We start from the raw sequence: 15,288 nt of genomic DNA, 5'->3' as shown, positions 1-15,288 counted from the left end.
CCAGAAGTGAACGTCCTAGCATGAACATCATGGATGTAGCGACAGTGTACTCACATAAAAAAAAAAAAAAAAAAAAAAAAAAAAAAAGAGTCAAAACTGAGCCAGGCAGTGATGGCACCTTTAATCCCAGAACTTGGGAGGCAGAGGCAAGGGAATGTCTAAATTCAAGGCCAGCCTGGTCCACTGAGTGATTTCAAGGACAGCCAGAGCTACTCAGAGAAGCCCTCCCCTCCTTGCCCCTCCAAAAAAAGTCAAAACTGAAGGCACTAAGATTGTTGGAGTTAGCAGAGATCAGGAGGGCAAGAGGGATAAACAGAGAGAGCACAGAGACTTTTTAGAGCGAAACTACTCTCTACGGTCATAACAGTGGACATATGTCATAAGTATCTGTCTAAACCAACAGAGTCTACCATACCAGCAGGTGCAAACTATGAACTTAGCGGATAACAGTGTCCTGACTAGGTTCATCAACTGTAACAGGTACACCAACCACCACGATACAGTATGTTGATAGTAAAGGAGGCTGTGTGTGTGTGTGTGTGTGTGTGTGTGTGTGTGTAGCCAGTGGATATGGAAGCTCTTTGTACTTTCTGTTCAGTTTTGCTGTGAATCTAAACCTGTTCTAGCCAGACATGGTAGCACAGGAAGATCTCAGTGAGTCTGGGGCCAGCCTAGTTCCAAGACACCCAGAGTTATACAGTAAGATTCTGATGCAAAAAAAATTAAAATAGCTGGGGGTGATGGTACATGCCTTTAATCCCAGCACTGGGGAGGGAGGCAGAGGCAGGCAGATCTCTGAAAGGCCAGTCTGTTCTACATTTCAGGACAGCCAGAGCTACACAAAGAAATCCTGTCTCAAAACAACAACAACAACAACAACAACAACAACAACAAAACAACAACAAAACTAAAAACCCCAAAACCTAAAAAGAATTTAAAAAAAAAATCTGTTCTAAAATACAATATTAACTTTAAGAAGCTATTTAAGTAAAAGTATGGGTACATGCAACTGCCATGAATGATTTCCTTTTGGGTAAGTCAGAATTTTAAATCTACATATTAGCATTATTACTAATGTTTGATACTGGTTAATACTCTTGACCATATTTAAATTTTGTTATTTTTAATCTCAACATAACTCTGGGAGATAGTAATCGCACAGAAACTGGGTAGATAGTAATTGCACAGAAAATTAGGTAACACTGACATATGCTTTCTTGATCAAATGTCAAATTAGGAACTAATATAAAACTAGAACCTTGGACTTCTTGGAGTTCCAAGTAGCAGTCACTACTCTAGATAGAAACATTCCAATCTTAACTTGCCAGTTGCTAAGTTTTAGTAATGGTAAGTGCTCTCTACTCTAAACAACACTGCTAATATGCCTTGCAAAGAAACCACAAGTAATTTAGGAACATGATGTCCAGTGTGCACTGCGCTGACAATCATTCCAATCACTCTCTCACCAATATAAGCTCCATCTGTCACTATATATGCAACCAACTGCTGTATTGCCATGCAAAAGCTATACTAATTTACAAATCATAAAATATTTAAGTACCGTTATTAAGTACTGCAAAAGATATGATAATCCTAAAGGATATCATAATCCTAGGCATTGGAATAATCTAATACTCAGATAAAAATGGAAGAACATACACTTTACCTACTACAAAACATGGTAAGCCTTAATTCATGTACTAAGACAGAGCACTAATAATTCTTGTTGTCCCAAATTTCATCTTCCTTTCATAAGAGAAATTGGATGCTAGAGCTAAGGTTGCAGAATTTGGTCAAAACATACTGGTGGTAAAGCCTGGTGCTTAATATACCACTACTGTAGTAAGGTATACAATAGCAGCAACAAACTAAATAGTTTTATAAGTATCTGCCAAACTAACTTTCACTCTAGAGCACCAACCTTCAGGACTATTTTATAAGTCATTCCAAAATGGCCTCCAGAAGCTTGCTTCAGGATGGAAACCCCATGACCAATAAATTCCACTGCTATCAATCTGCCTCGGTCATATTATCTGAACTCTATAAAGTATTCTGAATGTATGTTTATTCAAGTAGATGAATGCACATGAGATGCTCAACTACCTGCAAACACATAACCCTGAGAATTAAAACTATTTTTACTAAAATCAGTAAATAATATACTGTAACAACCATTAAAAGCAGGATATCTATGCACTAATATATACTACTAGAAGATGTTGAATTTCAAGAAAAGAATATTTAAGATATATATAATGGCAATATTTGTTTCTTTTTTACAAGGATATACAGGTTGAATGTTAATTTCTCGATGACTACAAAAAAGTCTTATATTTACTTCTTGGTGGGGGACATCTGGGGAAAACATTACCTTGTACTTACTATCCATCTTGTGCTTTGTTGCCGACTTAGCATCACTGATTTATGTATGTATGTGCTGCATGTGTGTGTGAGGGTACACTCCCTTGCATGTGGGTATGGAGGCTAGAGGTCTATGTCGGGTGTCTTCCTCAGTCTCTCTTCATCTTATTGATCAGTCTCTCATTGATCTGTCCAAACTGCCTGAATGGCTTCCCAAGGATCTATCTACCCAGTACTGGGTGCTAGAGATCCAAATTCAAGCTCTCATGCTTGCATGGTAGATACTTTCCAACTGAGCCATCTCCCCAGCATCATAAATGATTCTTTTAAAAGCTAGAAAAATAAAACCAAAGAAGTCCTAATAACAAAAAAATTTCTTGTTTAAGTCATATACCCAGAAATTGTAATTCAATATTCAATATAATTCAAATATATCAGTGGGCTGGAGACATGGCTTAGTGTTAAAAGCACATATTGTTCTCACAGGGGACCCAAATTCAATTCACAGCACCCATATCAGGCAGCTCATAACTATTTAGAACTCCAGCTTCAGGGAGCTAAGGCCTCTCTGAACTTCCTAGGCACATACACAAACACAAATAATAAAATTTTACAAAATTAAGAAAGCATATCAATGGTTTCTTCCATTGATTAAGCTTAATATAATCATTTTCAGCATTTGGTTAGGACATTATTCCTTTTCCCATGTATGAGAATGAATGTATGTGCTTGTGTATACGAGAGTGCATGTGCTTATGTGAATCCATGTACTTATGTGCTTATGTTTTTAGATAGGGTCTCATATATCCCAGACTACACCCTCAATCTGTTATGTCTCAGGAATGAATGAGCTTTTGCTCCTGATCCCCCATCTCTACCAATGCTGGGGTTGACAGTATATAATACTGTGCCTTTGTCCTGTTAGAAAACTTTACTTCTCAGTGTGGGCAAGGAGTAATGATTTCTCTAGGAATTAATGCTAACTATGCACCTGAAAATAAGCAACCTATCAAACTCAAAATATTCTTTTTTTTTTTTTTTTAAGATTTATTTTATTACTATATCTAAGTACACTGTAGCTGTCTTCAGACACACCAGAAGAGGGCATCAGATCTTATTAAGGATGGTTGTGAGCCACCATGTGGTTGCTGGGATTTGAACTCATGACCTTTGGAAGAGTAGTCAGTGCTCTTACCCGCTGAGCCATCTCTCCAGCCCCCAAAATATTCTTGAAAGACCTGGAAGTACAACAAACTACATACAAGTAATGGCCTACTATCTTGTTGGCAAACCAGGGCTTGCTGGCCAAGCTCAGCCTAACAGTTTGTTACACAGCCTGCCAGAATGAATTTTGCATTTTTTAAGTGATGGGGAAAACATCAAATTAAATATTCTGTGATGCATGAAAATTACATGAGTTTAAATGTTATAGTCTATCAGTAAAGTTTTACTCTTAACGTTGCCACACTAATCTACGTACATGCTCTCCATGACTGCGCTCATGCTAGAGCAGGAGAAGAGCTGTAAGAGATACCATATGGCCCACAGTCGACAATATTTACCACATGGCCCTTTATAGTTTGCCAAAACCTGGCCTATGACAGCAATATAGTAACAACTTAACAGGAACAAGCCAACATTACAAAAACGTAAATCTACGGTTAAAAAACCTTTGAGCTATACAAACAGCTTTAAAAAGCACAAATAAACATCCATTGAGATATTTTAAGTTGCCTTGATGTCTACTGCCAAGAGCTTACTGCCATATTGAAGACATATTACTCACAGCCTCTGAGTTATCAATAAATGGATCTGTCTCATCATAGCCAAAGCCTATATCAATTAAATCTTGTAGCCGATCCTTCCGGTGTTTACGGGCTTTCCCACCCTGCAAAGAAGAGATACGTTAGACTTATTCAGTACCTGTACTGTTTCCATAAATATATAACAAAAAGACCTGTTAGAAGAATTCACCTAATTTTTACAGAGAAACCCTCTGTAGACACTGGATCTCCCCATACCTGGCATGTAAAGTGCACGAGTGACTGCTTCTTCAGAGTACAATCAACTGGACAAAGCAACTATAAGGTAGAAAATCTGTCAACACTTCTTCAACCACATAGTCAGCACTAACAGTGGGAAGTCTAATTGATGGCATCTATCTTTGACATATTAAAAATTACTTTTCAACTCTAAAACATGTCAGGAATTAAAGCATGGAAAGTGTGCCTGCAATTCCAGCCCTTGGGAGGCTGTGACAAGACTGAAAATTCAATGACACTCTTCTACACAGTGAGTTTATGAAAGTAATATAATAAAATATCAGAAATGATTTAAGTTCTTTTAAAACTTTTATTTTTATTTTATGCCCATGAGTGTTTGCCTGCATGTCTATAGGTATACCATGTGCATGCCTGGTGCCCACAAAGTCTAGAAGGGGCCACTGAATCCTCTGGAAGTGGAGTTCTGGACAACTGTAAGCTGTCTGTGACACTGGTGATAGGAACTGAGCCCAGGTCCTCTGCAAGAGTAGCAGTGCTCTCAACCACTGAACCATCTTTCCAGCCCCCAGAATTTAAGTTCTTACTCCCAAACAACTAAAAGCAAAGATAATCTGATTAAGAAATTTACCAAGCACATAGAACGAGCCAGCCTTTATAGACTGTACAATACTGTAGCCAGAAGAAATGTAAATTCCATGACAGTTGTATGGAGTCTTTTATAACAGATGACCTACTCAAGTCTTTCCTAAGATATTTATATTCTTAGACAAGACAAATGCAACTAAACACTTGTGGGAGCCCCTGAGTAAAACTACTTGGCTACCACATGGGGAACAAACCCAGTTGAACTAGAAAAAAGGGCAGTGATCTCAATGTCACCAGTTCATGGAGGCATAAAATCTGTATTTAAGTCCCCTAGTTATGTAAGTAGACCATGATGACAGCAGCTACTATTCACATCAGACACTAAGCACTTCCATCTTCTATTTCACATTCCACAAATGAAAACACACCAACGCTTAGGAAGGAGCGTTAACTCGTCAATGGTTACTGTGGTGATGGAATAGGAATGGTCCTCATAAACACGCGCTTGAATGTTTGGTCATAGGGAATAGTACTACTAGCGGTATGGCCTTGCCGGAGGAAGGGTGTTACTGGTGAGCTCTGAGGTCTTAAAAGCTCAGATCTGGCCAATGTGACACATTGCTGCCTGCAGATCAAGATAAAGAACTCTCAGCTCCTTCTCTAGCACCATTTCTGCCTGCATGCCCATGTTTCCCACCATGACAATGATAATGGACAAAACTTCTGAAACTGTAAGTAAGCCCCAATTAAATGTTTTCCTTTATAAAAGTTGTTGTGGTCACAGTGTTTATTCACAGCAATAAAACCCAAACAAAGACAGTTACAGAGACTTAATGTATCTAGAAAAAAAAAAGAGAGATGTTACAGAGCCTGTGGGGGTCACTTTTTAGAATTCAGTGTCCACGCCACGTCTCTACACAGTACCCATGGTTTTGTGCATAGTGTACTTAGCTAGCTAGAGAGATGGCTCAAAGGTTATAGACACTTGCACAATTCAATTCCCAGACTTTACTCAGGGCAAGAGAAACATGACTCCCAGGAGTTGTTCTTCTCATCTCCACATGCATGCTTTTACCTACTCTGGATCACACACACACTTCAATACCTGATAATATTAAAAGTGCTAATAGCAAGTATTAACAAGGATGTACGCAAACTAAACTTCTCCTATTTCACTTGTGGAGATACAAAGGGATCTAACAGCCCGGTGTGAAATCTATACTTATAATCCCAGCAGGAACAGGAAGATCCTGAGTTTGAGATTAGCCTTGGCTATATAGAGTAAGATACTGCCTCAGAAACAAACCAAAACCAACCACACATACATACATACATACATACATACATACATACATACATACAAACAAGCCAGACATGTTGGCATATGTCTTTAATCCCAGCACTCAGAAGGAAGAGGAGGATGTTTGTGAGTTTGAGTCCAACCTGGTCTACATAGGGAGCTCCAGGACAGGCAGGACTACATAGAAAAACCCTGTCTCAAAAAAGGAACAAACCCAACAGCCACTTTGTAAGAAAGGGCACAGCAGGGGCTGGTGAGATGGCTCAGTGGTTAAGAGCACTGACTGTTCTTCCGAAGGTCCCGAGTTCAAATCCCAGCAACCACATGGTGGCTCACAACCATCTGTAATGAGATCTGACGCCCTCTTCTGGAGTGTCTGAAGACAGCTACAGTGTACTTACATATAATAAAATAAATAAATCTTAAAAGAAAAAAAAAAAAAAGAATCCATTGTGGTTTGTGCATTTCCATGGGCACCCAGCTTTAAAAACAAAAACAAAAACAAACAAACAAACAAACAAAAACCCAAAAAACGAAAGGGCACAGCAGTACGTGAAGGTAACACCAGTGCAGGGTGGAACCCAGAGCTCACTGGCCAGCCAGTCTAGCCAAATGCAAAAGAAGATCCTGTCTCAACAAAGTGAGGTTCTCTAGCCTTCACACACACACACACACACACACACACACCTGAGAGCACACTTGAACACAAAACAAACACAAGCATGCATACTACATGAAAGAGTGCACAGTAAAAATGTATGGTCTTTTTCCTTTTACATGTATTATTCCTGTGTGGGCCTACGACACACATGTGGAAGCCTGATAACCTGTAAGCACTGGTCTTCTTCTACTATGGAGGTTCAAACTCAGGGATCAAACTCAGGTCATCCAGGCTTGGCAGCAAGTGTTTGTTTGTTTGTTTGTTTTTTCGAGACAGGGTTTCTATATAGCCTTGGCTGTCCTGGAGCTCACTTTGTAGACCAGGCTGGCCCCGAACTCAGAAATCCTCCTGCCTCTGCCTCCCAAGTGCTGGGATTAAAGGTGTGTGCCACCATGCCCGGCTTTTTTTTTTTTTTTTTTTTTTTTTAAACATAAGTTATCTTGCCAGGCACTGGCAGTGGTGATGGTTCGAGCCTTTAATCCTGGCACTCAGGAGGCAGAGGCAGGTGATCTCAAAGTTCAAGCAAGGCCAGCCTAGTCTACAGAGCCAGATCCGGGACAGCCAGGGCTACACAGTGAATCTCTGCCTCAAATTGGGCTAATCCTTCTGTCTCAGTGCTAAAATGTATATTAATATAAAATGTATGTGTGACTTCTTTGGAGCAGTTTTATGTATGGTAGTGTAAAACTAAATGTGGGGCCTAGTAAGATGGCTTTGAATGTGGCTGTGCAGCCATGTCTGATGACTTGAGCTTGGTCCCTGGAATTTACAGGGTAGAGGAGGGAAAATAGCTCCTATATGCTGTCCTCTGACCTCAACATGAACAGAAAACAGAAAACTGTATTTTATAAAAATAAATAAAAACTCAAACTCTGAAAACAGTACAATGTCCTTCATGTGATGAATGAATAAAACACTGGAAGACCCACTGACACATGAGACACATAGATGACTCTCAAAGACCATGTTAAACCAAAGCCCCACACAAACAAGGTTCATTTACAGGAAATTCTAGAAAAGCAAAAACCTACAGAAACAGAAACAGCCCAGAGATTGCCAGGGTTTGGGCTGATGGTAGAGGACTGTCTGCCGAGGTACAAAGAAACCTTATGGGGAGATAAAACTGGCCTACGCCATGACTACAGTGGCACTTAGAAACTGCATGCCTTTATTAAAACTCACTAAGTTACACAATTAAAATTGATAACTTGTAATTAAACTATACTGCAATAATTCTAACCTTCAAAGCCTGTCATTCAGTTCTTTCTTCTTTACTTTCCTTCCTTCTCAATCTCTTCCTTTTAACTTTTAAATTTTTGCCAGGCCTGGGGTTAAACTTAGAATTATTATTTCTACCTCAAGTCTGTCTCCCACAAACCTTTGCTCACAGATTTAGTCACACCTCCCTTCCTTTCCATTATAATGCCAGGTCTAGAAAGCTGGACATTATTTTTACCTAAATGTATCCAATCCCTTGGCTAACCTCACTTCAAGTTTACCGTTACTATGTCTGATAAGTAGTTCAGACATACCATTTCCTATAGTCTCCTGCCTCAGAAATATGTTACTATAAGACAAATCCAAAGGCCTTAATATTTACAAGTTCAAGGTTTTCTACATGGAATGTTCAATTGCCTATCCATCTTGCTCTCATAACTCTCTAACATAAACCTTTTTGGTCCCTTGAAATCCCTTCCTAAGCACATGAGCTCATCTTTCCTCCTTTTTTCCCTTTCTTCGGACTCTTAACCCTCACGGACTCTTATCTCTCTCATGAATCTGCGGGACTTTTAAATTTTTCTCTAGAATGCTAATTAAAGTCACAACTACACACAACCACAGCCACTGCTCATCAGATACTTTCAGGGCAGAGGCACAAGGTACAATTAGATGAGTATAATTTTCCTTGGGAAATCTAAAAACAAAACAAACAAAAAATCCATGGTCTGTTGTGATGAGCAAATACAGAAGACCAAACAGCTTATTGGTAATTAGACTTAGGACCATGTGTGTCTAGTCAAAGTTACCAGCTTGTTGCCATTAAAAATGACTGTTAATTGTTAGTGCTCAATAGAGCAGAATACTAGTACTGTTAAATAGGTGTAAATCCTTTTAAGTGTCAATTTTAAAGAGATTATCAAAAAGAGCTAACTAAAGCTTTGACTATTATATTAATCTAAAATCTCACAAAAATCCTATCAATAACAGGATCAAATGATATAAATACAAACCATTTAACTATGATCATTCAATGCTAATAGCCATTAAAAAACAAGAGGTTATATATAAGGACTAAGAGAAACAGTTTGCTAAATCTTATTTAAAATTCAGGTTAATCACAGAAAGGACACTATGAGTGTTTATTAAACATCTAAGGGCCAACAATGATAGTAAAGACACTTGCTGCCAAGCCAGACAACAAAGCTTGATTCCCCAGAGACCTAAAGCAATAGGAGAAAACAGAGTCCATAAATTGTCCTTGGATCTCCACACATGTAATGTGAATGTGCACACCCAAATACACACCACAGAAAATACATAAATATATCATTTTTTTTAAGTTTAAGTTGTAGAGACGGCTCATGCAGTAAAGTTAAGAACACTTGTTGCTCTTGCAGAGAGCCCTGGCAGTTTGAGCCTAGGACCCACAAGGTGGTTCACACCCACTGTAGTTCCAGTCCCAAAGCTGGAACTTGCTATGCAACCCAGGCTGTTCTCAAAACTTGTAATCTCCCTATCTCAGCATCCAAGTACTGAGATTACAAGTGTGTACCATCATTTCTGCCTTGGAACAACACATTCAACAGACACCCAAAAAGAACATATGCACTATGAATTTTAAACATTAAAATTTACCTAAAGGAATTCAAGACAGATTGACACTGTGCCCTCCCTGGAAGACAAACCTATTTTGAATCAGTATCTTTACTGTGCCCTATGACACAATCAGTCTTAATTCATAATTTTCTGAATCTTTTTATACTGTACAATTCACACATTAAGTAGACCTTATAAAAATCAGAATTTACTTCCATCTTGTTACGTCTCAAATGAAGAACCCTTTTAAAGTTTTTTCTTTCTTTCTTTCTTTTTTTTTTTAGAGAATATATTTTTTTACATATTTTATTTATTTGTATGCATGTGAGTAGGCTGTATCTGTCTTCAGACACACCAGAAAAGGGCATCAGATCCCATTACAGATGGCTGTGAGCCACCATGTGGTTGCTGGGAATTGAATTCAGGACCTCTGGAAGAGCAATTGGGTTCTCTTAACCACTGAGCCATCTCTCTAGTCCCTAAAGTTCTTTTTCTAAGTACTCCTTCATGATGACTCAGTCATTAGCACTGAGTCACTTAGTACTGGCTTAACCTGATAGTCAGTATCTCAAGCCAATGTTGAATGATTCCATCAGTAAACTGAAAAACAAACAAGCTATTCCTAAGACAGGGCCTCCACTGCCCCTGTGAAGTGAATGGAACAAAGCATTGACATTCACTGATCATGTATTGCCGACAGAGCAAGCAGGGCACTCACTGATAAAGACTCTGGTCTTAACAACCAGAAGAAAACACCTTGGTTATAAAGCATCTCAGTTTCTACTCCAGTCCCTTAGAACTATCTTTTTATATCCATGATGATTTCAACCCTCTAATAAAAAGCCTACAATTTTAAATCAAGGGAAACAGTTACCAGTACAGAAACATTAACACACACTTTAATAACCATCACTTATAGGTGTAAGCTCTTCCACTTGTCCTAAAACTGCTGTTTCACAATATGTCTGCAGGAATTTAAAGAATTAAAAATTTATCTAGGTCAGAGGCCACATAATAAAAATGGCTCAACAAAGCAAATGATCAGAATTAAACAAAAAGGTACTTTTTGAGCAAGGATTCCTTTTCCCTTTAAGACTACCCACCCCCTTAGAGTTTTTTTTTTAAAAAGCATTTATGATTTTAATATACATTCAACCCTTGATATTATGGATTGGTTTCAGGACCCCTAAAAAATTTTAAAATCTCTGAATGCTCAATGGCTGTTCAAATATCCTGTATAAATATTATAGTGCTTATATATAACCCACTTGTATCCTGCAATATACTTTATCTCTAGATATTTATAATAGCTAATGCAGTGTTATATTGTTATCAACCTGTATTGTTTAGGGAATAATACTAAGAAGAAAGTCTTCCTTTGTATAATACAGGTACACATTTCTTTTTCTTCTTTTGGAATATTTCTGATCTTCAGTTGGGTGAGTCATAGAGGCAGAATCTACAACTATGGTGGGTTGGTTTCATACTACTATTTTTTTTTATTTTATTTTTACTTTTTGTTTTGTTTTGTTTTTGAAGACAGGGTCTTTCTCTGTAGTTCTGGAAGACCTGGAGCTTGGTGATGTAGAACAGCTTGGACTCACTAGAGAGGCACTACATCTAGCCTGGTTGCAGACCACTGTTAGTCTAGAACACTAAATTTACTCGTATTTCCGTTTTATGAGTAGTACGATCTTAACAAGTTTGCCTAAACTCTTCCCAAAACTTTAGCAAGCTGAGTCTTAAGTACTATACCCAATAAAAGGACAAAAATGCTCTAACTTTTCAGGAGTTACAGCTCACAAGTGAATGATATCATTTCTAAAATGATTACACGAAAGCCGGGCACATGTCTTTAATCCTAGCACTTGGGAGGCAGAGGCAGGAGGATTTTTGAATTCGAGGCCAGCCTAGTCTACAGAGTGAGTTCCAGGACAGCCAGGGCTACACAGAGAAACCCTGTCTCAAAAAACAACAACAACAACAAAAAAATGATTACACGCTTTTGTAATATTCACTTCCTAATGCCATATACGAGTGGACTGTTCAAAGTATTTTACAACTGATTAAGTCACTCAACACAATTTTTACACTTACTAAATTATTATTTTTTTTTTTTTTTCTGGGCATGGTGACACACAACTTTAATTCCAGCACTTGGCAGGCTAGTCTATGAGCTCTGGTCAGCTAAAGCTACATAATAAGATCCTGCTTAAGTAAATAGATAGGATAGATAGTATAGACAGACAGATAAAAACCATTTTTACATGTATTTAGTTACTTTGGGGAAGGGGCACGTGCATAGCATGGTGCACACGTGGAGGCTGGAGGACAATTTGCACAAGTCAGATTTCCTACCATCTGAGTTTCAGGACTCAAGCTCAGGACCACTGGGCTCAGCAGAAAGTGCCTTTACCTGCTGAGCCATCTTGACAATCTAACATTTGTTTTATAGTCTATAGCAAAATAAAAACTCAGACTTTTTAGAAACATGCACAGAGAAAGGGTGGGAGGAAGAGGGAAGGGACAGACAGACACAGAGAGGAAAAAAAAAAAACAAAACCAGATAGAGACAGGCTCTCACTGGGTTTCAGCCCCACCATGGAACTCACTGTGCAAATCAAATCTGTCTGGCCTACAGTTAGTTGTGAGCCTCCTGCCTCTGTCCTCAAGGAGCTGGGACTACAGGCATGCTCCACACCATGATCACTTCAACTATTTCATTTATATGGATCTGCAGAATTACTTTTGGATCACCAAGTTTATCATGGCCCCTTAAAAAACAAAAACAAAAAATAAACACCCTGAAGCTATTAGGACTCTGATACATGCATTATTATTGGTATTCCAAGTCTCTAAGGTAGAGGAAGCAAATATTTTTTTCTTTATTAGTAAGGAAACTTTAAAGCTATAATTCATCAGTGGTAGTAAATGCTTAGCAAGGAGTTGCTCAGAATCAAAGTTAACTGAGTCCCATGTGAGGCACTAGGTAGGCACTGTGCCGGATACCTTCACAGAGACTACTGAATTTATACCCAGAAATGGGAGTAGAAATGGGAGTTAACAAGACACATGTGGTACCAAAGGGAGAGAAATCACCAAGAGTAATCTTTTGGGCATCATAAGTTATACTGTGTCTTACACCAAACTAAGAGACCAAGTTCAAATCCATTAGAATGAATGTTGTTACCTGTTCTGACATACACCACCTAGACACTATCTTAAAACATAGCCAGAACCTGGGATGTTGGGCATCAACATCTGAAACCTTATTAAGGAGACAGAGACAAGAAGATCATGACTTCCAGGGCACTCTCAGCTATAAGACAGTGAGACTGTCTTAAAACAACAGGGACAAGCAAAAAAGACCTCACTACAAATTGGTATGAATTTTTGGATATCTTTTCTTTTAGAGCACCTACTAGTTCATCTGTTTTAGTGAAGATCCATAGAATATATACCCAGAAGGACACTTAAAAAAAAAAAAAGAACAACTCTATTTATAGATATGAAAGCTGGGTCTTAAAGAGCAAAACAACTCCACCCAAAGGGGCACAATAGGTTGGCATACAACCTGACTCAAATTCCACTGTATTCTGATATTTCTCTCATGCAGGAGCCAACAAGTGTCAATTCTAATTCGAGGTACACTCTGAGAATAACAGGAATGGCAAAGCCAGTGAATACTGATATCCAATCTCTGTGAAGCACTTTTTTTTTTTTTTTTTTATATGTAAGTACACTGTAGCTGTCTTCAGACACTGGAGGGCGCCAGATCTCGTTGTGGATGGTTGTGAGCCACCATGTGGTTGCTGGGACTTGAACTCTGGACCTTCGGAAGAGCAGTCGGGTGCTCTTACCCACTGAGCCATCTCACAGCCCCTGTGAAGCACTTTTAATGCTCACAGAGGAATCATAAGTGCAGCCTCATTTCTCAACTCACAACAGTAGTTAAAGCCATAGAATAAACAAGACATAAGAGTAGAGCTTTCTACGGTCTATTAGATATTTTTAAAATTGGAGGAAATGGTATATGAAAAATTTTATTATACTTTTATAATATATTTATATTAACAGAAGAATTAATATACTGCCGGGCGTGGTGGCGCACGCCTTTAATCCCGGCACTTGGGAGGCAGAGGTAGGCGGATTTCTGAGTTCGAGGCCAGCCTGGTCTACAAAGTGAGTTCCAGAACAGCCAGGACTATACATAGAAACCCTGTCTCGAAAAACAAACAAACAAACAAAAAGAATTAATACATTGTTGCATGGAATATAGGACAGACAAGAATATTTAAGGTAAACGTGACATAAAGAAGTTTCATACTGATTCCACGGGGCTTATACAGTCTAAAGCACTTCTCTTAAAGTACCACTCTCTTAAAGGAAGGCAGGCTGGTAAACTGCTGTACTAAAAGAACAGTTCTCCACAACAGTGGTGGGGAGACAGGGTTAGAGCTACACGCAGCTGGATGTGTTGCCTATTCTTGAGCTTGTGTGACCATGGACCATCACTTAGAACCTCATTCTCTTCACCTATAAATATAGTAAATATTACTTATCTTACAGTTTTTTAGTGTAAGATTTGTTAAGTAAACTGTTTAGATTCTAGAAAAACGGACTGTAATGAATGCAGCCTACTAATACAGTCAGGACAAACCTGTAAAACTGTCTGGCTGTCAAAACCATTCATTCAGCTTCAATTTGTGAGATCAAGATAAGTAAGCAGTTGCTATTTATAGGCCCTCCCAACTAGCTGCACAAAGAAAACAGGCCAAGAGGGTAAAATTACCTAGGTGAACATTATTGTACTCACATATTTCATTTCAAACTTCTTAGCCAACATTTCCACTTCTTGCCTCTCCTTATGCTCATCAGTAAATGGATCTTCTGTATGAACAAGTTTCTTCTGATTCAAAGGAAATGGGAAAGAAACACAAGTATTAGTCCTAGTTCAACTACACTGCCATGTATTAATCATATGTCAACTACAGTTCAGGATGACTAAATATACATTTAATAGTATATCAAGTAGATGTTCTCAGTATTGTATATTTCATAACTACATCCATTTTATTATTTTCCAGACTTGAATATATCTTTAAATTTCAATGAGTCAGTTTTTCCTAATATAAACAAATAGGTCAAAAGCATTAAAAACTATTCATTTAAATGATGGTACACAGTAGGAAAGTATATTCAGCTAACAGACTTACACACACTCTACAGTTTTTTGATGGTTAAGAAGTTAACAATCTAAATTGACTCCACTTGCAAAATGATCCCATTCCAAATAAAGCAATTTCTCCCCAATACTAACATTAGGTAAATATGAAAACATACATTTTATTTTGATATTATCCCTAAAAAAAGACTAATTCAGCCATTTAATATCCCTAAAAAGGTATTCAATTATAGAATCAGAATTCATCATTTGCTTATAAGTTATTTCTAAAGTATCTGCAGCTATCCTGGCTTTCTGCTGAGACTAAGAATCAATAATTTCGCCGGGCGTGGTGGCGCACGCCTTTAGTCCCAGCACTCGGGAGGCAGAGGCAGGC

At 38.3% G+C, this 15,288-nt stretch overlaps 1 protein-coding gene across 4 annotated transcripts in view; it reads right to left on the bottom strand.

Annotated features, from left to right (window-relative positions):
- Positions 1-15,288, bottom strand: part of Ubn2 (ubinuclein 2) — a 76,020-nt gene that overhangs the window by 54,481 nt on the left and 6,251 nt on the right. For all 4 annotated transcript variants that reach the window (XM_029478831.1, XM_029478832.1, XM_021165456.2 and 1 more), the window contains exons 2-3: positions 14,544-14,636; positions 4,148-4,249 (exon numbers count right to left, since the gene is read on the bottom strand). In XM_029478831.1, the coding sequence (XP_029334691.1) occupies positions 4,148-4,249; positions 14,544-14,636 (195 nt within the window). The remainder of the gene's footprint in view (positions 1-4,147; positions 4,250-14,543; positions 14,637-15,288) is intronic.

The sequence above is a fragment of the Mus caroli genome, chromosome 6, assembly GCF_900094665.2.
Source record: "Mus caroli chromosome 6, CAROLI_EIJ_v1.1, whole genome shotgun sequence".
Lineage (NCBI taxonomy): Eukaryota > Metazoa > Chordata > Mammalia > Rodentia > Muridae > Mus > Mus caroli.
Note: the sequence above shows the minus strand (reverse complement) of the source record. Positions and strands in the feature narration are given on the sequence as shown.